At 40.2% G+C, this 22,012-nt stretch overlaps 2 protein-coding genes across 10 annotated transcripts in view; both read left to right on the top strand.

Moving 5' to 3' along the window:
- The window catches only part of LOC111966507 (E3 ubiquitin-protein ligase TRIM33), a 25,920-nt gene extending 16,058 nt beyond the window's left edge, over window positions 1-9,862 (top strand). For all 5 annotated transcript variants that reach the window (XM_023991205.2, XM_023991204.2, XM_023991207.1 and 2 more), the window contains 7 exons: window positions 20-182; window positions 5,293-5,693; window positions 5,902-6,025; window positions 6,415-6,489; window positions 6,857-7,009; window positions 8,545-8,595; window positions 9,127-9,862. In XM_023991205.2, coding sequence (XP_023846973.1) covers window positions 20-182; window positions 5,293-5,693; window positions 5,902-6,025; window positions 6,415-6,489; window positions 6,857-7,009; window positions 8,545-8,595; window positions 9,127-9,351 — 1,192 coding nt within the window. In that variant the 3' untranslated portion in view covers window positions 9,352-9,862. The remainder of the gene's footprint in view (window positions 1-19; window positions 183-5,292; window positions 5,694-5,901; window positions 6,026-6,414; window positions 6,490-6,856; window positions 7,010-8,544; window positions 8,596-9,126) is intronic.
- A 1,618-nt stretch (window positions 9,863-11,480) lies between these two features.
- On the top strand, window positions 11,481-17,389 carry slc66a1 (solute carrier family 66 member 1). 5 transcript variants are annotated; one of them, XM_023991214.2, is made up of 9 exons: window positions 11,481-12,024; window positions 13,682-13,738; window positions 14,003-14,209; window positions 14,304-14,433; window positions 14,651-14,738; window positions 15,287-15,438; window positions 15,561-15,653; window positions 15,804-15,989; window positions 16,292-17,389. In XM_023991214.2, exons 3-9 carry the CDS (start codon window positions 14,004-14,006, stop codon window positions 16,379-16,381), a joined length of 945 nt encoding a protein of 314 aa, XP_023846982.1. In that variant the 5' UTR covers window positions 11,481-12,024; window positions 13,682-13,738; window position 14,003; the 3' UTR covers window positions 16,382-17,389. The 5 variants fall into 5 exon arrangements, with proteins under 5 accessions (XP_023846982.1, XP_023846979.1, XP_023846978.1 ...); XM_023991211.2 differs by lacking the exon at window positions 11,481-12,024 and adding an exon at window positions 12,043-13,007; XM_023991210.2 differs by lacking the exon at window positions 11,481-12,024 and adding an exon at window positions 12,044-13,007 and having other exon boundaries at window positions 13,161-13,738.
- The last annotated feature ends 4,623 nt before the right edge of the window (window positions 17,390-22,012 follow it).

Raw genomic sequence — 22,012 nt, 5'->3', positions numbered from 1 at the left:
TGTACATTTGTGTCCTCAGCTGTGGCTCTGCGGGGAGGCCAGTGCCAGCGAGCGCCCCAATGGAACAGCAGGTCAAAGTCAAGCAGGAGCCCGGAATCGAGAAGGAGTGTGGCTTCTCAGGAACCACCACCTCCAACGTCAAAACGGAACGAGGGAAGGATGGAGGGAGGAGCGCGTGCATGGTAACACATCTCAAACTGCCCCGCTTTTTCACCTCCTAGCCTGTCAGTACCTTGATCTTAATCTAGCAGGTATCTATGTACCTGAGGCTATGTATGCTCTCCTCTATTTATTTGGACAGTGAAGCTAAAATATTTAAATGTGGCTCTATACTCCAGCATTTTGGATTTGAGATCAAATGTTTCATATGAGGTGACAGTAAAGAATATCACCGGGGTATTTTCTTACATATCTGTTTTACTGTTTAGAAATGAAAAGCACTTTATGTATCTAGTCCCCCCATTTGAAGAAGTCACAAATATTTGGACAAATTCACTTACTGGACTGGTTTCACAGACAAGGCTTAAGCCTAGTCTCAGACTAAAATGCCTGTTTCAGCTGTCTTAACTCAAAGTGACTTGCACAGACTTATCTTAAAATAGTAATAGATTTAGCTTGTTCTGGATTAAACAAAGCCGATTGCAAGAGAGGATTAGAGGTACTCTAGGACTAAATTGAAGCTTAAATTAATCCTTCAAAGAGGCAGGTTTAACTTCTGCTTAGTACTGTTTGTGAGGGAGGATGGACTATTTCAAATATCTAAATGAAGACCAACATGCACTCCAGAGGCCAGCCAGATGAGTACTTGTGGATAGGAGTAATCCGTTAAATAACTTTGATGAAATAGCTTTTCGAGACCGCTTTCAAATGTACAAAGAAAATGCATCTTTGCTTGAGCCTAGACTTTCCTCTCTGTCTCAAAGAGGAAGGTCTTTACCCAATTCTCTCCAAGTTATGATCACTTTGAGGTTTTTGTAATCTTTCATCGTGCAACTGGTGATTTGTGTGGTGCCAGTGAAGCAACTGTGTGTAAAATAGTTCAAAGTCTGCACGGCCATTTGTGTACTGAGGAGTCTTTACATCAAGTTTCCTGATGCTGCTGGCCAAGCCAACGATAAAGTGCAATTCTATGAATATGGGCACTTTCCAGGAGTGATTGGCTGTGTAGATGGATGTCATGTTCCCATCAAGTGTCCATCAACTCCTGATGCTGAGGAGTCTACAGGAACCGTAAGAACTGGTTTTCCATCAATGTTCAAGGTGTAGGCACTCCTAATTCAGATTTTCCAAACATTGTTGCCCATTGGAAGGGTGCAACTCACGATTCAAGATTTTCTCAACTCTTCATTGTGTGCTCAGTTTCAGAGAGGACAACATAGTGGACTACTACTTGGTGACAGTGGATAGGTCAGAGTAACTTTTTATTCACTCCATACATAAATCCCACAACAGCTGAGCAGCAAAGATACAACAGAGCTCATATCCGCACGAGAGGGATGGTCGAGCATGGAAAAATCGATTCCAGTAAGGATGCACGATATATCGGTGAACACATCGGAATCGGACGATATTCGCTACAAATGCCAACATCGGTATCGGCCAATGTCTAGTTTAACGCCGATGTACAAAACCGATGTCAAAGCTGACGTGCATACCTATATAACACAATGTCTGCTGTGTGGATCGAGCAGTCAACAAGACAAGCAGTCATTTGAAAGAGTAACACAATTTCAGTGAGACAACTCAAAGTTGAAATCCATTAAAGCCAAGATAATGGAATTCATTGCCCTTGACAATCAACCGTTCTCTGTCATGGGTGATGTTGGCTGTCGCCGACTGGTTGAGCACTGGTACACATTACTAAGTGCGCTATTTTTCAGATGTTTCCCTACCGGAGTTACACAGTCATAGCGTCACTGCTATTAGCTTCACGAGAAACATACTATGGAACGCCATTTGGGTCTTTGCGTGTCAAAAAAGATACAGTAGCACTGTCAAAGCTGTACAAAAGAGTCTGCAAACACCGGCCACGAACGATGTGTTTACAATACCACGTTGGTAATAAAGCATCATTTGTTTGACCGCAACTTCTGGGGTAGCTAGCTTTAGCTTAGTACCTAGCTAGCACCAATACAACAAACCTGGAAACAATGACCCGTAGAAACTGCAGTAATTTTCATTATTTTTAGCAATGATTTGGGAATCCTTGTAAGTATTAGTTAGGTACCCACTTGTTGTTTGCCTATTGAAATTGAACTTCAGTTCATGAAAATAAATAGCTAGCCAGCTGCTTAACCCTGTTGCCCAAAACTAACGTTATAAGCAGCCAGCTAGCTTCATCTGGCTAGTGAGGTCTTTACCGAACCGAGTTATGGATTAGGCACAATAGTGGAATTTGCGGTTTGTCTTCAAAATAAATAAAAGTATGTCATTGACAGTGATGCAAATTAATACAAATAGTAGAATTATGCAATACTTTTATTTTGAATGCTAACCGCAAAGTCCACTATTGTGGCTATCTTCACATAGATGGGTCCGACCACCATTAATCAAGTAAGAACTGTCTTATAAATTAGGGTTATTTTAGATGATGACACCTAGCTATATAGTTAGCTAGCTAACTATAGTTCCTGAAACAGATTGTCGTTTTGCTATGTTTTTGGGGAAGAACATTGGTTGCATCCACGAGCTAGCTAGCTTTTTTTTAGGACCAGCACTGTAGGTGCGTGAGACAACTTTACCAGCGTCATAGCATACGTATCGATGAATCGTTGTGACATGAAGTACGAGTGATAGTGTAATCAATGTGTAATAACTACGTAAAAAAAATATGAACGGTTTAAATTTTAATGTGACGTGCAGTCATATTCAGGTCCTGATTGGTCAACAAGCGTATTTGACACATCAAATAGTGTTAAATAGTATATTTTTTGACACACAAAGACCCAAACGGCGTTCCATAGAAATCCTGGTTGAGAATGAAATGACTGAACAAATAAACAACGAAACATCACAGCAAGTAAGTGAAAGAAATAGGTTTTGATTATGTTTTACTGGTAATGGGGACATACGTAAATGCTAACAAAATTACTTTTTGGTCAGTGTGTGTGTGTGTAACCTTTATTTAACTAGGCAAAGCAGTTAAGAACAAATTCTTATTTACAATGACGTCCTGCCCTGTCCAAACCCGGACGTTGCTGGGCCGATTGTGCACCACCCTATGTGCCTTAAACCGCTGTGTGTGTTAACTATTTAACTGTACTAGAACGCTTAAAAGTCCGCTAAAATTGTAAATATCGGTTATCGGTATCAGGTGTTTTTAGCAAGGAAAGTATCGGATATCGGTATCGGCCAAAAATGTAATTATCGGTGCATCACTAGATTCCAGTCTTTACGCAGTACACTCCGTTTCAAGCCAAGAAGATGCTGCAAGCTTTCACATTGCAGCACTTCAACTAGATGATATGCATTTAAATATGTAATGTTTAAAATTATGGCTTATTTTTGCTTTGATAATGTTTGTTCTGTACACAATTAAAATAGTGTGCAGCATAATTAAATGAGAGACTAAACCAAGGCTAGGTTTAAATGTAGTTTGTGGTGATTAAATACTCACACTCATGAATATCCAAATGACAAAACATTTATTTTTTACATATCATATTGTTCACCGTGGCTGGTAATCACAATTGTCTCATTATTGTATCTTTTTTGGCACATACCTCTCTCTTCCAACTTCATATCCAATTCAACCTGTAGAATTCTCAATTTCAATTCATGTTCTTCCTTCAGATATTTAATTTTATGCTCATGAAATTCTCTGGCTAACTTGTCATGCATGGTCATCTCTTTTGTTCTCTGCTGAAAGGTGGCGGCAGCATCTTCTCTCAGGGATGCTATAGCAGATGTAGAGGGTACACACTCACTGTTCACTGGCTCTTCCAACCTGTTCAGATTCCTTTCCTCTGAAAAAAGAACACTGTTTGAAGCACAAATAAACTCATATGGTCCTTAGAATGAAAGAAGAATAAAGATTGACACAGACAGTGGAATATATTTACCAAAGGAAGTAACCAATTTACTTTCTTTGGTGTATATATACCATTTGTGCTCAGTTCTTCATCTGAACTTTCCAAATGGTAATCGTCTGGTATACCATCGAGGTTGCTGGTGCTCTATTATTCCAGACAGGTACACCACCAGTAGTATATTGCTCTCTTCTGATCTCTGCATTCTCTCTTTTTAAAGCCAGTGTAAGGTTCTATAAAGGCAGATATCATTCAATATAAGTGATGTCACAAAAATATGAATATGAGAAATGTGGAATACTGATAATAATGAAGATATCTCACCTGAAGTTTTTGTACTCTTCTTTTGGTTACATTTTAATTTCCATTGAATTCACTGCAAATTGCAGCCCAACCACTATTTTTTGTTTGCTTAGTAGCAGTAGTATGGTTTTTACTTACAATAACTGCATGGTTTGACAAAATTAGTTTTAGTAGTGTTTTTTCATACTCGCTAGTTTTTTTGAACAAATTGTTTTTGCCTCTGTCATTGTTTTTGTCTCAAGATTAACACCAGTAATGGTGTTTTCTGTCCCATTCCGGGTTTTTATGAGCACCATTAGACCAACAGCATGTACTCATACTTAACCTAGTCAGGCTTAACCCAGGTGTTCTCATTTAGGCTTACTTACCTTACTCCAGAACTCCATAGTCTGACTAACAAAGCCAAATTTAAGCCACGTTCACGAAAGCTACTTAAATGTCCTAGTTTAACTAGTACACATTAAGGCCTACTCTTGGCTTAATCTAAGCCCTGTCTGTGAAACCGGCCCACTGTGTATTAAATGGTCAAAAGTTTAGTATTTGGTCCCATATTCCTTGCACACCATGACTATGTCAAGCTTATGACAAACGTGTTGGATATATTTGCAGTTTGTTTTGGTTGTTTCAGATTATGCTTTGCCCAATAGGAACTGAATGGTGAATAATGTATTGTCATTTGAGTCACATTTATTGTAGATAAGAATAGATGTTTCCGAACACGTCTACATTTAATGTGGAGGCTACCATGATTACAGATAATCATGAATAAGGATGAGTGAGTTAGAGGTACAAATACCATACCCCCCCCAAAAAAATTATATCCTCCTGTTATTGGTAATGGTCAGAGGTTAACATTTTTAAGGAAGTTTCGGCCTCATTGGTGCTACACCAGAATTATCAATGTACTTAACCCACTTGAAAGCATTCAGCTTTTTTTAACGTGTGTGTATCTGTCCCACAGATGAGTAGTCCAGAGATCAGCCGGACTCCCCCTCTCCCCGTGCTGGGCTCTGTGGCTTCCGCCTCCTCTGTCCAGGACGCCCTCAAGAAGTTGGGGGAGCACGTCAAAACTGAGCCCCAGGACCAGGAGGCCTGCAGCGGGGCCAACGGGCCTAGCATTAGCCCATCCACTAAGCCCTCAGACGCCCCGCTGACCAACAGCAAGGGAGCCGGGCCTGCTACCCTGCGAACTCCACGCACTGCAATGGGGACCAACCAGAGCGGGGCGGGAGGGAAGGATGACGACCCCAACGAGGACTGGTGTGCTGTGTGCAACAACGGGGGAGAGCTGCTTTGCTGTGACCGCTGCCCCAAAGTCTTCCACATCACCTGTCACATCCCCACCTTGAAGTGCTCCCCGAGGTGAGCCACTGATCTACCACTACATGCATACACACAGGCTGGCTTTGACTAAGTGTCAGAATAAGAATGATTTTCATTCATATTTCAACAGATAAGCCCTTTAACATTGGATGCTGAAAGCTTGCCACACATCGGCTATCTTTCTCCCATGTATATGCCAATATATCTGGGTTGTTGTGTCACATTTTCTCTCTGTTTCCCCCCTCAGTGGAGAGTGGATGTGCACGTTCTGCCGGAGCCTGGCCAGCCCGGAGTTGGAGTACGAGCCTGACGACGAGCCTCGTAGCGAGAAAGACACCAGTGAGAAGGGCCTGAGTCCTGAGGACCAGAGGGTCAGTGGAACCATCCACCTGTAATACCTAGAATATGGCTTTCCGATAGCATTAGTAGTTGCTCCTGCCACTGCATTTCCCCACTACTTATATCAGTGAATTTCAGTTGACTTTAGATGCCCTCACATTTGAGGAGTAAATCAGTATGAATTCATTTAGTACACTTCTCTTAGTAAGGAGTATGTGAATTACGGAAAACTTGTATTTAGTAAGCTTGATGCGCTACTCCTTTCATCTTCATTTGCTGTGTTCAGCCAGAGGGACACATTCCTCATCTCTGTCCCTCTCTCTCTCTGTCCTAGCTGAGGAATGTTAAGCAGTTGTGTAATGTTCTCCTGCATAACCGCCCTTCCCTCTATTTCTTTGTCTGTCTCCCTCACTCTCTGCAGAGGTGTGAGCGTCTCCTGCTGAACATTTTCTGCCATGAGCTCAGCGAGGGGTTCCAGGAGCCTGTCCCTCCCTCTGTAAGTATCACAAGCTTGTAAAAGGCAATGCCACCTGTATTCTATCTGACCTGGATGGCCACATGTACTCTAGAGTACATCCTCTCTAGGTTTCTTCTTTCTTGGGACTTTTTCCTGAGCACTGTGCTCTTGATTCTGCCATTGCTTTATTTGGGGTCTTGGCCAGATCTCTGTAAAAGCACGTAGTGTAAACTGCTGATTTAAAAATAATACATTGTATTTATAAATACATTTGGTTGGTTTATGGATCCTTCCCTATGCCCACAGCACCACTTTACTTCAGCATTGTGGCTATAACCATAATGTTCTGTATAATAAATTAATGATCCAATATGGCTCTCTAACCATGGTGTTCCCCTCTCACCAGATCCCTAATTACTACAAAATCATCAAGAAGCCCATGGACTTGACCCTGGTGAAACAGAAGCTACAGTTGAAGCACGTCCAACACTACCAGAGCCCCATAGAGTTTGTCTCGGACGTGCGCCTGGTCTTCAGCAACTGTGCCAAATACAACGAGGTGAGTGGGCATGACTTCCATGCATGATGAGATGGGGCTGAGTGATAGTTGAATGGATGCAGGAGAACACATGTACATTAATACTGTATGCGGGCAGTGGAAATGCACTATGCAGAAGGTTGATATCCTTATCACACCATTTTGCATGAGCTTGGGCACCTGCAGGGATTAATGTTGGATGACCGGATGCAGTTATTAGGTACTCACACTGGGCTGTTTGTTGTGACTGTGGTGTTGCAAAAATAATTTGCCTATGTGCCGATTATCCAACCGGAATATTTTCATGGCCTCTAATTTAATGTCTTCCTGGTCAGTTATTTTGTAAGCAGGCTCTCTAAGACTCCTTGATTTTTTTACTTATGAGTTGACAAAACAAGCAAATCTATAAAGCATTTAACCATTATTGTCATTCTAAATAACTTGCCGCTTTCTTGCAGAGATTACCTTTAAAATGCTAATACATTCCGTTTTGTCTGTATTCATTATAGCTAACCGTTTCTATCAATGATTGATAGTTTGTCTTTGACTTGATTGTTTTTGGGTGGAGTTTTCCTTTAATATCTTGTGCAAGCTATCTCTTYGTATTTGTTTCGTTAGTCACAATGTTTTGCATGTCAGCAATCACGTTTTCAAGATGTATAACTGTAAAAATACAGAAATACAGCCTGTATGGTGTATTTTGCGTCATATGATGCTGCGTTTTGCAGAAGATTATTTGAGGGTGGAATTCTCCTTTTAAAGTGTATATTTTCACTAGATACTAACACAAATACTTGGACTTTTCAAATGCAAAATGTGTCCCTTGTGTGGGCTCTTTGTTGCATTGGACCTTTTGATATGGTGTCAATGTTTACTTTCTTAATTTAATCTCTCTGGACATGTTTTAAAGTGATGTGTTTAGGGGAAAAAAGATTTACAAGGAATTTTGTGATTTAGATTTTCAATAGTGATTTGAAATGGAAAAGAGGGGACCAATATACTACCTTGTATTGAGAGAATCAATGAGGAACTGAGTTGTGGAGGTAACGTTAAAAGGTTTTCTATTGGTTGCAGTTGACATAGTCAACGGTCCAGCACGATGTGTCATATATGCAAACTTAAGATTTAAAGAGACACTTACTAGGTATCAGTGAGGGGACTGTCAGTGTCGAGGCTAGTAAGTCAAGCTAGCCGATTTAGCAGGGAGAGAAATTGAAAGACGTCTTTCCCAGGAATACGCCAGGACCCACAGCAAGGCCATGGATGCTGTTCAGAATTCAACAGGCAGAAGCAGCCAGGTAAAGACACTAGACTAGTTGGGAAATGTAATGGCAAGGTCTGCAACTGCATCCTCCATAAGTTAGACAGTAAGTGAAAACGTTTATGGAGGAATGACGATGAGACACCAGTTCAATAAGGGGTGTATTTTACGTAGGCACAAAGACCAAGGGTAGTGACAGTATACATGGTTGTTACCTATAACCTGTCTGCTGTGAACCCCCCCCCCCCCTTCTGCTTTTTTGTCTTTTATTGTACTCTTATCACCCCTTTTTTAGATGTCTCGAATAATCCAGGTATATGATGAGGAGAAACAGAGTAATGTGCAGGTAAGCTGTTTCTAATACACATGGAGGGGAAAGGTTAGGCTGCCCACCCTGCCACTATGTTAAAAATGTGGGTTTTCTGTGTTTTATTTGCATTTCCACACTGAGGTTAGAATAATATTGTGAAAATGATAATAATGCTTTTTTTTTGTATAAGAGCTGTTTGAAAAGACTGCCTGAAATTTCAGCCTGTTTTGATGGGATGGAGTTTTGGGGTAAATTTGTTTAGACCAATAAGAAAGAGTTCCAAACCTCTGCCAATAACAGCAAGTTTTCAGAACTCAGACCAGTCCAAGCAAAATTCTTGCTTGAGAAATTGCTAAGAAGCGAATTATTTTTGAAAACTTTAATTGGAGAAAAAAAATCACACCAAGGTACTTAATTGTTACCCAGAAATGATTTAATGTTGAGATAAAAACAGCTGCATTGGACCTTTAACCCACTCTAGTGTGCTCCATCTCCTCCCCTCCCATTCCTTACCCATTCATCCCTCCTGTTAAATGGTGCCCTCTCCCCCTCCTTCCCACCTGGCAGGCGGACTCAGAGGTGGCGCAGGCAGGGAAAGCCGTGAGTTTGTACTTTGAGGAGAGGCTGCTGGAGCTATACCCAGACGAAAGTTTCCCCGAGGTACCAGAGGAGCCTGAGGCCCCAGTTGGAGAGGGAGAGGAGGCAGATCTCACAGAAGACTCAGAGGATGAGTTTGTGCAGCCTAAACGCAAGCGGTTAAAAACAGATGAAAATATGCTTCACATCAAGTGAGAATCAGTGTTAAAAAAGGAAAAGAAAAGGTCAGGAGAAGTGAAAGGATTTTGTCTTCCTCATCAAATGCAAGACCTATTGTACACATTTAAGTTTATTTCATTTTTGCCTCTTACTTATTGTAAAATAGAAATTAAATTAGTCTATCTGGCAAACTGGACTTTTTAAAGACATATTGGAAGTTCCACTCCTTCATTTCCTCTGTGGGAATGTATGGATGTTCAAGAAAATGCTTGTACAGATTTGAAAGTATGTTTTGTTTGCAGTAGTCTTTTTTTTATATTATCATTTATGATAATATGTGAAACATGCTTTATAAAATATCCAAAACTCCCATTTCCCCTATTAATCTTAATGTACTATAAAGTTTGACATGAATGACCTAACAAGTATTTGTATTGTGTTTGAAATATTTTACTGGCTGTAAATAAGAAAAACCAAATGAGGAAAAACCAGTGGCTTGTTTGGTCTTTCACCAATAAATAAAATATGTTCAAATATTTACTGTCAATGTTGCAAGACAACTTAATTTCAGGCTCTGAGAAAAGATTGAACATGTTTCTGTGATTTTTTTTTTCCCATGATATAAATCAGGTATCTTTTGGGAAAGGGATTTGTAATCTCAATATGATCTGAATAAAGGATAAAAGGTTTTAAATTAATACCAGGTTGGCAATGGGTTTTACAATCAAGGACTCAGACTGAGTCACAATGGTTAATGAAATTGAAAAATGTGCAACTTGAGATAATATGGTGCAGGTTTTCAAATGAAGTTAGTTACCCAAATGGACTTCTCTTTTTACATCAGTCAAAATTGTGCAGCATTGAAGGACAAGCCTGTGAGTCATCAAGATCCCTCCATCTCACATACCCAAGTAAATAGGCTACCCCACCCTGAGAGACCATCAGCACTAAAAGGGGTTAATTCGTTCTTTAAGTACATCACTCTTAGACAAAGTAGATAGCAAATTGCATTAATAAATATCAATCAACTAAAAGTACTGTATTGTCAAAGGTGTAAACATTTTAATGGAACAGTTTTCTTACATCTCATCTGCTGTGGCATTACTATTAAAATCGGAGTCGGGGGCCTCCCGAGGGCTGCAGCGGTCAGACCCGGCTTCATTCCCGGGCTGTGACATAGGACTGCGCACAATTGCTCCAGCGTCGTCCGGGTTAGGGGAGGGTTTGGCTCATCGCGCCCTAGCGAGTCCTTGTGGCGGTCCGGGTGCCTGCAGGCTGACCCCGGTCGCCAATAGGCTCTATGCATTATACCGCCTCCAACTTTCTAATTTACTTCCTACTGTGTTGATAACTTCCGGAGCGATTTATGCTATTGCTATCATTCGCTTACTAGCTATAACTGTAGTCGATGCATTTCTCACTGAAATAGTTCGCAATGACTACGTTTAAATTACAGCCCGGTGTTGATAATAGGATATGGAGAAGGGCGAGCCGGTCAAGGATCGATTCAGACAAGGTGGTAAATTGTATGACAAGCGACAGCTTTATTTAAGAGTAAAGATATCTGGTACAAGCGTGCACGGACTCGTTCTGTCTGGCTCWTATGGAACCGTCGGAAAAAAGCCCAGATAACAGAGTGCATAGACATTTTATACAGCACAGAAAGTAGGTTGAGTCTGGAAGTTCTGGTCCTCTGGTTGGTCCTGATGAGTTGGGCGAGGTCCCCTTCAGGCTAGTATCACTGTCCCATTGGCTCTGAGTAGAGTTCTTTGTCTTCAGAAATGTTCAGCTAAAACAGGAGTTTAGGTGTGTGCGTAGATGTTCCTGTTTTGACATTTCTGTGTGTCTCTGTAAAATGTTCAGACTAAAGAGGAGATTTTGTGTGTGCGTAGATGTTCCTGTCTTATCTGTGTTTATGAAAGGTTTACGTCAGCCCTCTGTCCTTGGGTATGTGTGTGTCTCAGTATCTCGTGAAATGCAGTACCAAGCACCCTTTTCTTATCAGTGTTTATGAAAGGTCTGTGTCAGCCATCTGTCTCTGGGTGTGTGTGGGTCTCAGTATCTGCTTATGAGTTTGTGAGAAACCCTGTTTTGAAAGAAGTTAGTTATAACAATGTAATAGCAATATGCTTTTGTTATATTAAATGGTATTTATTACACCGGCGAAGGAGGTGCTAATGAACATTGTTCAGTTTCTTCCAAATGTAATGGTTTTGTGAGCTTCCATAGTTTCCCGGTCGATCTAACTTGAAGCTCAGAAAAAGATGGTTGGTGGTAGTACACATTTCGTCGAGTGACGTTGAGGGAAAAATACCAATATTAAAAAAAAAAAAACACTCTTCGCGTGGAACTAGCACATTCAAAAGAGACATGGTGTTTTTTGAAAGAAGACCGAAACCTCCTGCTCCAACTGAGGATGAAGAACAAGGTGCGCTGCTTATGGACTGTGCCGTCTCTGATCCGGTTCAGACACATGATTACTATGCAGTCCCTGAACATGACCCTAATGGCAAAACATGAGCACGTAAGAGAAATTGAAGAGCTTCGAGCCAAGCTGGAGAACTGACCGCCCAACACGGCTTTGGTCTACAGCGATTTGCTGGTTCTGACGAGGATATACGTTTTTACACAAGGCACAGTAATAATTTATTATCCAGCATTACTATTGTTTGTTGATTTGATTGGCCCATCCATCTTCAGAGGACAAAGGTAACTTTATACATTATTCATACACTTGACATACATGGCACTTTTATACAAAGTATTACACGATAGGAATACAGTTTGATAACCACATAAAATTGTACTCATCCATAGCCGTGTGACCTCTGAGTTAGGACACCTGTTTAAAAGACCCATCTTCCATTTTATTGAGGAACATTCCATTGTTAGTACTTCAACATTATTCAAATGAAATGTTAAAGTGTATGGTGTAAATTACAGTGATCCGTCTCTGAACTTCCTTCCTTCTTGTCTCTTTCAGTAGCATATTTCTCTTTGGCTTCTGTCGGTCTTTCCTCTGGTGTCATTCATACAATGCCTTCAGAAAGTATTTACACCCCTTGACTTTTTCCTAATTGTCTTGTGTTACAGCCTGAATTTAGATTTTTTTTGTCACTGGCCTATACCCCATAATGTCAAAGTGGAATTATGTTTTTAGACATTTTTGCAAATTAATTAAAAATGAAAATCTGAAGAGAAAAAAGACACATTGGTGCAGCTGGTTTCCGTGTTAAGGAGCGCGTTTAGGTGGGTCATGTTTCGGGCATGATTACACCTTCGCCTCTCCCGTTGGAGTTGCAGCGATGAGAAAATATCGAAAAAGGGAGGGGGAGTAAAATAAATTAAAAAAAATCAGTGTCAGATGCATGTTTGTGACATAGTTGAACCCAGACCAAAATAGGCCATAGGGAAGGTATTTGGTAGAATAAACTGACATGATTTCAGAGCAGAGAGGAAGCAAGAGGGTTTGCTCCCGTCAATATGTCCCCGATAAGCAGACCTCCCGCCTTTGGAACAACAACTCAATTTTTGAGGAGGAGACTAGATCATCTCGTCATTGTATACAGTTTCTTTGGATAAGCATAGTTCTGTGCTGAGTCATCAGTCAGGTGAGCAGGGTCAGCTGACAACAGTATTTAGATCGAAGACTCCCGCGAGCTGAAAGCCAAGCAGAGTTGAGTTTGTGTGAGGTAAGCCATACTGTTCAAAATAAACTAAAATTTGTCACAATTTCATGGGAGTAATTGGCTACCTGTCGAGTCGTTTGCGTGCTTTCGTTAGAATAGCTGGGACATTTTCCGCAGCGAACATCAGATGTACATGATATGTCTTAATTTTCACAGCTTTATGAAGAAATGTAAAGCCTGTAGATCTTCGAAGACCTTGGGGAGGGAGGCTTGCTGCACACTAATGACAGAATTGCCACGCAGATCGATGAGGCCAACTAACGAGGACTGTTGATATCTGATGCGAACATGTGACATGTGGACACAGGTTGCCGCTGTTCTGTAACTTGAAGTTACAGGAACTTGAGGACAATATTCATCGTGTCTGTCTATTTCAAGATACATCCTAAATTCCAGAAACGTCCCCCACAAACGCAGTTAACTAGTTCGAGATTATTATTTTGTGCTATGATTTGAACATTTACATTTAGTTGATTTGTTTTTGGACGGAGGTATACTACAAACAATTTCTACATTGACCTGTTACACATAAAATTAAGAATGAGTACGTAATTTAATCGGATCTCTATGGTGAACTACATTTGTCGTCCTAACTCCGCCTTTTCTCTGACGTTGGAGATCATATTCCAATCAGTTCAGTTGAGCTAAATTGTTTTCTCCCTAACCTTTGCAAACAGACGTCTGAAAAAGGCATTGTGCCTCCCTGGACACTTCAATAACCGCCCGAGAATCAGGTAAGATACTTTATTTTTGTGTTTGACCACAACCTTTGTCCTAGAAGACGTTTGAAGCAAAGCCAGCTGTAAAAACTCAGCGAGCAACATGTTTGTCCCCAGCTGAAAAGTCTTTATCAGTACAAACCGACTTCACTCAATTCCATAGCATTTGAGACTGAGCTATAAACACGTTGTCAATAGAAAGAATAAGCGGCAGCTTGTTGTTTATTTAGCTAGCTATATTGTCTAGCTTGTTCGTTTAACCCTTTCCCCTCTGCTTAGCATGAGCCTGAATATGGGGTCAGCTGATGGTGTCCTCAAGCGGGGGTCTTTTGGATGGAACACTGATGGAAACTTCAGCTCTGTATGCCCCAATGGATCGGTATGGGTTTGGGAAGGGCTGGGGGAATGTGCCCAGGACGCCAGGGACATGGCCAGTGTCATCCTGGGTCTGCTGTCTATAGTGTGCTTCATGGTTTCTTCTCTGCCGTAAGTCTTGATTGGGGAATACATTATTTCAGGCCATTTCCAATGTATGGACAACACCTTTACTCTTCTTATTTTGTTGTGTTCATGAATACAGGCAATACTACAGCTCTTGTAAGAGTGGGAATATGGACAGCGCCTTGTCCATTTGGTTTCTGTTGCTGTGGCTGGGGGGTGACTCCTGCAATCTTGTAGGCTCATTCTTAGCTGACCAACTGCCGCTACAGGTAAGTGACAGCTATTTGGGTCAGTCAATATTACTGAAATGGTTTCAATAACAAATGTTTGTCAAGCATGACAATTTCAGTTTATCCCTCTATTTTCAACTCCAAGATACTAATGAAAAGATCATGTTTTAATGTTCCGAAAAAGTGTAATAATATGCATTTAAACTAGTATATCCCCTTGTCCACCGCACTGACGTCTCTCCCCCTTCTCATACAGACATACACAGCAGTGTATTATGTCCTGGCTGACTTATTGATGCTGGGATTGTACTTTTACTACGTATCTAAGCACAGGATGAATAACAGTGAGTTTGTCTTAATGTATTTGATCTCCTTACGAAATTAGCTGCTGTGAGATTTGTCTTGTCAATAATAAATAAAGGCCAAGTGTACATTCCACGTTTTGACTATTAACTGAGGCCTCTGTGTTACACTGGGACCACAGTTTGTAATACAGTATAACACAAATGCATGACAGAACAATGTGGACAAGCCATTCCTTCTTCTATGTTCTGCCCATGACGCAAATGTTCATTCCAGGACGCCGCAACATATTTTTTATACATACAGTTGTTATTTAACAGTTCAGTGAACTTGACGGGTGTCCGGTTAGACTGCTGTAGCCTATACACAGAGGGTCCCCAGGATTAGATGTTGAGAAACAGACATTCATTACACAGGAGGAAGAATCATACAAAACTAGTGTGATGTCAGCAATACTTTGCATCACCACCATATTTCGTTTCATAATTGTCGTCGCAACCGTTGACACCGTGACCCTTTGTTGGATGACTTTGCTGAGGCGGCATCTACCAATATTGACAACTAATAGCATTATTTTTCCTTTACCCAGACAGGTCGGTTCTAAATGTAGTTGGTATAGTCTATATACTGGGCTTCTCTGCCAGCCTCGTTGCCTTACCTGGGTCAGGGTCCCAACAGGATGTGGTCCTCTCTGGGTTTAAGGGGCGGGCCTTGCTGTCAACTACTGTGGACAGTGTTAAGGTAAAATATGGGCTTTGTGTAATCAGTGGATGTTAATGTAATTGATTTGTTGATTCATTCTGGCCCCTGGCCAACCTTTTATCTGTCTGAGTGACATGCAGATGCTTTGTCTTTGTGTCCAGGCTTTCAGCACCAAGGAGATCATTGGGTTTACCATTGGCTCCATATCCTCAGTGCTCTACCTCGGCTCCAGACTGCCACAGATGCACACTAATGTGAGTCTTAAAACGGGGAGTGGGAGGGGTTGGTAAGGAAGTGAACGAGTACTGGATAGACAGATCATTTTTACAGTGGAGGCAAACCTACCTGTAAAAGTTTTGCATGGACCTTTTTCTTATTATATTTAGAATGTTTGTCTCTTGTAGTACACAAGGAAGTCGACAGAGGGTTTGTCCTACTTCCTGTTTGCCCTGGTCATCCTGGGTAACACTACGTACGGCCTGAGTGTGCTGCTGAAGAACCCTGAGCAAGGCCAGGGAGAGGGAAGCTACATCATCCACCACCTGCCCTGGCTCATAGGAAGCCTGGGCACCCTATCTCTAGACGTCCTGGTATCCTTCTCATTAAAATGCCTACTGGGCCTCTCCACCAATTTTTTTGGTAATATCCAACAATATGTTGTGTGCTTTGACATAACACTTAACTTTTGCTTTTGACTTTGTCTTGTATTACAATTACCCAAATTAACTTATCCAAATGCAACAGGTTCAGGTTGATTTGACTAGTATTATCTAAGTACATTATCCTATATGCCAGCATGCAGTTGTTGGAATGTGTTTCCTTTCTAGTATCTAAAAGTTTGACCGTATTAGTTTTTTTCAACTTCATGAATTCCCTTGACTCGCTGCTTCAGATCTCTGTACAGTTCCTGATATACCGCAATAATGCCCCTCTGGAGTTGGAATCGCAGCATGATGAGAGAGCTCCTCTGCTGGACAAATGAAACTGCTCCCTTTGTGCTGGATCTAGCAGTTCAAACAATTATCCCCACCCAAGACTCTCACTCACATTCCTAAACTTTGACAAACACAGGAAATCCCTTTTCACTGTGTCGTTATATGTATGTGATTTGTGTTATGAGAAAGATGTTAATTGGGATTCAGCTGTAGATTATTTTAACTGTTCTTAATTGCTCTTAATCTTTTAGTGAAGGACCTTCCAACCGTTTGTCTAAATACTTCTAGTATTTTAAATTTGTTATAAACCTGTCCTGACAATCATGACACTACTACTGGTCACTACAGGGAACATTGTCGTATTAGAATAGTCTTGTTATTTTATTTCAGAAGTGATTGACAATTTTTTTTGCAGATCACTTCATGACTTGAGTATACGGAGACATGAATCTTAGTGTCTTGACATGTTATAATAAATCCACATGAACTTCATTAAAGTGTAAATGTTAAAGTGTAAATGTCTGAAGTACTGTACTTAATTTATTTGATCGTTTACATCAGTTGCCTTTAAGCATTTTGAATTGTACATTTTAGATTTATGTACTTCTTGTTGACCACTTTTGAGGGTATGGTATCCAGTCTGGAGACCTGACCTCATGTTTGTTCAGTGTAAGCACAGAGTAATGATGCTCCCTGTTTCTTAGTCTGTTCCCTAACAAATGGTGTTGCATCAGTACAGAAATGCACAGGAAGGATTTAACATTTTATCACGTTGATAATGTCTCATTTCCCACATTTAGGCAGGAAAAAGACAATGTTCTAAAGAAATTGGGAATGTCTTTCATTTTGATTTGTTTACTAACACGCTCAAAAGGACACAATCATGCTTTTAACAACTGAATTTGTATGGAGCCCTGCTGTCATTTGGCCAGTGTACCTGATCTTTAGTGTGTTAAATATGCTGGGAACATGACGTAATTTTCCACCTTCCATATCCAGCCCGTACTGTTTTTGACTGGACTTCAAGATTGTATAATAAAATTCATGAAAAGTAATTTCACATTTAATTGTAATGGGAATTTTAATGTTTGTGCTCTAACTGTGTTCTATAAACCAATTTCTGTTCATGCAAGTGGCTGACTACAAATCACCTATCAGTAGCTGCAATTTTGCAGTACGCACAGATCGTGTTATCAGCCTATCACATGTTATGAAACTATTGGTCAGTCACATGAATGAAACAAAACGGTAATGATTATGCTAAATCATGCAATATAACATCTCTGTATAAGCGTATATAAGACAACTGCTGGGTCTGCCCAGGGAGAGCTCCTGATTGACATGTACTATGGTGCATTGAGTTGGAACCTCTTCAGCCAGCTGACAAACAATGATTCATTTTAGATTGACCTCAAGTGTCCCTGTGTAAGAATTTTTCCACAACACAGTGCATTTGGAAAGTATTCAGACCCCTCAGGCCCACCCATGTGAAATCCATGGATTAGGGTTGAATGAATTTATTTCAATTTACTTGTTTCCTTATATTAACTGTAACTCAGTAAAATCAGCAATTGTGGGGTTTATATTTTCAGTATAGTTCCTATTTTGTCCTTTTTGTAACGTTAAATCAACACATTTTACAAAATAACTCATTAATTTAAGTTTAGGCTTTTTCGGTTCCCTGAACCAGTTCCAACCCCTGATTTCAATAGTACCATATAGAGTCATACATATAAGAGCTTTCCACTCCTGGATTGTGCAACATTTGCCCATTATTCTTTTAAAAATTCTTCAAGATCTGGCAAATTGGTTGTTGATCATTGCTAGACAACCCTTTTCTGCTCTTGCCCTAGGTTTTCTTGGCCCCTCAGGAACATTCACTGTCTTCTTGGTAAGCAACTCCAGTGTAGAGTTGGCGTTGTGATTTAGAGTTGTCCTGCTGAAAGGTAAATGCATCTCCCAGTCTGGTGGAAAGCAGACTGAACAAGGTTTTCCTTTAGGATTTTGCCTGTACTTAGCTCCATTCCTTTTTTTTTTTATTCTGAAAAACTCCCCAGTGCTTAACGATTACATGCATACCCATAACATGATGCAGCCACCACCATGCTTGAAAACTGGGAGAGTGGTATTCAGTAATGTGTTGTCTTGGATTTGCCTCAAACATAACACTTAAGTGCTCTGTTAATTGCTCTGCCACACTGCAAAAAAATATTACTTTAGTGGCTTGTTGCAAACAAGATGCATGTTTTGGACAGTGGTGGAAAGAGTACCCAATTGTCATACTTGAGTAAAAGTAAAGATACCTTAATAGAAAAAGACTCAAGTGAAAGTCACCCAGTAAAATACTACTTGAGTAAAAGTCCAAAAGTATTTGGTTTTAAATATACTTAAGTATCAAAGTAAAAAACATTTAAAATTCCTTATATTAAGCAAAGCAGGGGCACACTCCAACACTCAGACATAATTTACAAACTAAGCATGTGTTTAGTTAGTCCACCAGATCAGAGGCAGTACGAATGAACAGGGATGTTCTCTTGATAAGCATTCAAAATGTAATGAGTACTTTTGGGTGTAAAAAGTACACTGAACCAAAATAGAAACGCAATATGTAATGTGCTGGTCCCATGTTTCATGAGCTGAAATAAAAGATTCCAGAAAAATTCCATACTCACAAAAAGCGTATTTCTCTCATTCTGTGCACAAATTTGTTTACATCCCTGTTAGTGAGAATTTTATCCTTTGTCAAGAAGATCGATCCACCTGACAGGTGTGGCATATCATGAAGCTAAGTAAACATAATCAGTGGTGTGAACTTCTTAAGTAATACTACATAAGTAATTTTTGGGGGTAGCTGTACTTTACTATTTATACTTCTGACTACTTTTACTTCTCTACATTCCTAAATAAAAGAATGTACTCTATACGCCATACATTTTCCCTGACACACAATGTACTCATTACACTATGAATGCTTAGCAGGACAGGAAAATTGTCACATTTTTACCCTTTCTTTGCGAGGCATTGGTAAACCTCCCTGGTTATTGTGGTTAAATCTATTTAAAATTCACTGCTCGACTGAGGGACCTTTTACAGATAATTGTATGTGTGGGGTACAGGGATGAGGTAGTCATTCAAAAATCATGTTAAACATTATTATTGCACACAGAGTGAGTCCATGCGACTTGTTAAGCAAATGTTTACTCCTGAACGTATTTAGGCTTTCCATAACCAAGGGCCTGAATACTTATTGACTCAAGATATTTCAGGTTTACATTTTTTATAAATTTGTCAAAAAACAAAAACATACCACCTTGACATTATGGGGTATCGTGTGTAGGCCAGTGACCAAAAATCTCTATTTAATACATGTTTAATTCAGGATGTAACACAACAAAATGTGGATAAAGTCAAGGGGTGAGAACCTTCTGAAGGCACTATATATGAGAGACCTACCCAAAAATACTCACAGCTGAAATCGCTGCCAAAGGTGCTTCTACAAAGTATTGACTCAGTAGTGTGACTACTTATGTAAATCAGATATATTTCTGTATTTATTTTTTTATACATTTGCAAAAATTTCAACAAAAAAAAATGTTCTCTTTGTCGTTATGGGATATTGTGTGTAGATTGATGAAGGGGGAAAATTATTGAATCCATTTTATTAAAAAGCTGTAACGCAACAAAATGTGGAAAAAGTCAAGGGGTCTGAATACTTTCAGAATGTAGAGTTGGGCCAATGCAGTTTGTCTGAACGTTCCGAGAGCACCACTTTCTCCTCCATAGCCATTGCTAAGTGATAATTGACACTGTTGCACTGTTTATTTCTGATAGTTTAAAAAAAAGAACTATGAATGTGTCCATTGAAAGCATATACAGTGGCTTGCAAAAGTATTCATCCCCCTTGGCATTTCATATTTTGTTGCATTACAATCTGTAATTTAAATTGATTTTATTTGGAATTCATGTAAATGGACATAAACAAAATAGTCCAAATTGGTGAAGCGAAATGAAAAAATTACTTATTTAAAAAATTTAAAAAAAATAAAAATGAAAGTGGTGCGTGCATATGTATTCACCCCCTTTGCTATGAAGCCCCTAAATAAGATCTGGTGCAACCAATTACCTTCAGAAGTCACATAATTCGTTAAATAAAGTCCACCTGTGTGCAATCTAAGTGTCACATGATCTCAGTATATATATATATATATACATACACACACACACCTGTTCTGAAAGGCCCCAAAGTCTGCAACACCACTAAGCAAGGGGCACCATGAAGACCAAGGAGCTCTCCAAACAGGTTAGGAACAACGTTGTGGATAAGAACACATCAGGGTTGGGTTATAAAAAAATATCTGAAATTTTGAACATCCCACAGAGCACCATTAAATCCATTATTCAAAAATGGAAAGAATATGGCACCACAACAAACCTGCCAAGAGAGGGCCGCCCACCAAAACGCCAAAAGGCATGTGGGAGACTCCCCAAACATATGGAAGGTACTCCTTGGCCATCAAGGAAAACTCAATGTCTGGCACAACCCCAACACCTCTCATCACCATCCCCACAGTGAAGCATGGTGGCGGCAGCATCATGCTGTGGGGATGTTTTTTTCCCCATCGGTAGGGACTGGGAAACTGGTCAGAATTGAAGGAATGATGGATGGTGCTAAATACAGGGAAATTCTTGAGAGAAACCTGTTTGTCTTCCAGAGATTTGAGACTGGGACAGAGGTTCACCTTCCAGCAGGACAATGACCCTAAGCATACTGCTAAAGCAACATTCGAGTGGTTTAAGCCCAAGCCTCAATCCAATTGAGAATCTGTGGTATGACTTAAAGATTGCTGTACACCAGCAGAACCCTTCCAACTTGAAGGAGCTGGAGCAGTTTTGCCTTGAAGAATGGGCAAAAATCACAGTGGCTAGATGTGCCAAGCTTATAGAGACATACCAAGAGACTTGCAACTGTAATTGCTGCAAAAGCTGGCTCTACAAAGTATTGACTTTGGGGGGGGGGGGGTGAATGGTTATGCACGCTCAAGCTCTGTTTTGTCTTATTTCTTTTTTGTTTCACAATAAAAAATATTTTGCGTCTTCAAAGTGGTAGGCATGTTGTGTAAATCAAACGATACAAACACCCCAAAAATCTATTTTAATTCCAGGTGTAAGGCTGTAGCGGTATTTATTAGAGAGGGGTAAAGATAAAGATTTTGTTCCGGCGCCAGGCAGGTATTAACCATGCCGAAAGGAAAAGAGTAGAATAGAGAGAGTACCACTACCAGACCCACACACATCAGCAGAAGAGACTGCCTAGAGTGTAGCCTGTTTACCAGATAGCCAGTGGAGAGAAAAGAGAATACACACCCTATAAAACCCACAGCACAGGGGTAACCCCACCAAGAATACCTCATACAATAATAATAAATGGCAGAGCAATTGAACAGCAACTTCATACAAGAAAGAACCCAGTCATCAACAGAGGATTTGCAGTAATATGTATTATCTTCCAGTGGAGGAGTGCAGAGGGTATGAATGTGGGGGGTGTTCATAGACACAACAAAGGCCTTAAAAATGTCCACAATCTTCTCGGCCACATGTCATTAGTACACCCCACCTCAATAGAGTTCAAATAACAATAACCAACTTGCAAGCAACTTCCATTTTAACTAAAATGTCCA

Source organism: Salvelinus sp. IW2-2015, linkage group LG7 (assembly GCF_002910315.2).
Source record: "Salvelinus sp. IW2-2015 linkage group LG7, ASM291031v2, whole genome shotgun sequence".
Classification (NCBI taxonomy): domain Eukaryota; kingdom Metazoa; phylum Chordata; class Actinopteri; order Salmoniformes; family Salmonidae; genus Salvelinus; species Salvelinus sp. IW2-2015.
This window is presented reverse-complemented; position numbering and strand designations above follow the sequence as displayed.

Excerpts from the sequence above, each read along its gene's own strand:
- slc66a1 (XM_023991214.2), top strand. The coding sequence starts at position 14,004 with ATGAGCCTGAATATGGGGTCAGCTGATGGTGTCCTCAAGCGGGGGTCT. Across the intron at positions 14,434-14,650 it reads CTGACCAACTGCCGCTACAG|ACATACACAGCAGTGTATTA; the intron begins GTAAGTGACAGC and ends CTTCTCATACAG. Across the intron at positions 14,739-15,286 it reads TAAGCACAGGATGAATAACA|ACAGGTCGGTTCTAAATGTA; the intron begins GTGAGTTTGTCT and ends TCCTTTACCCAG.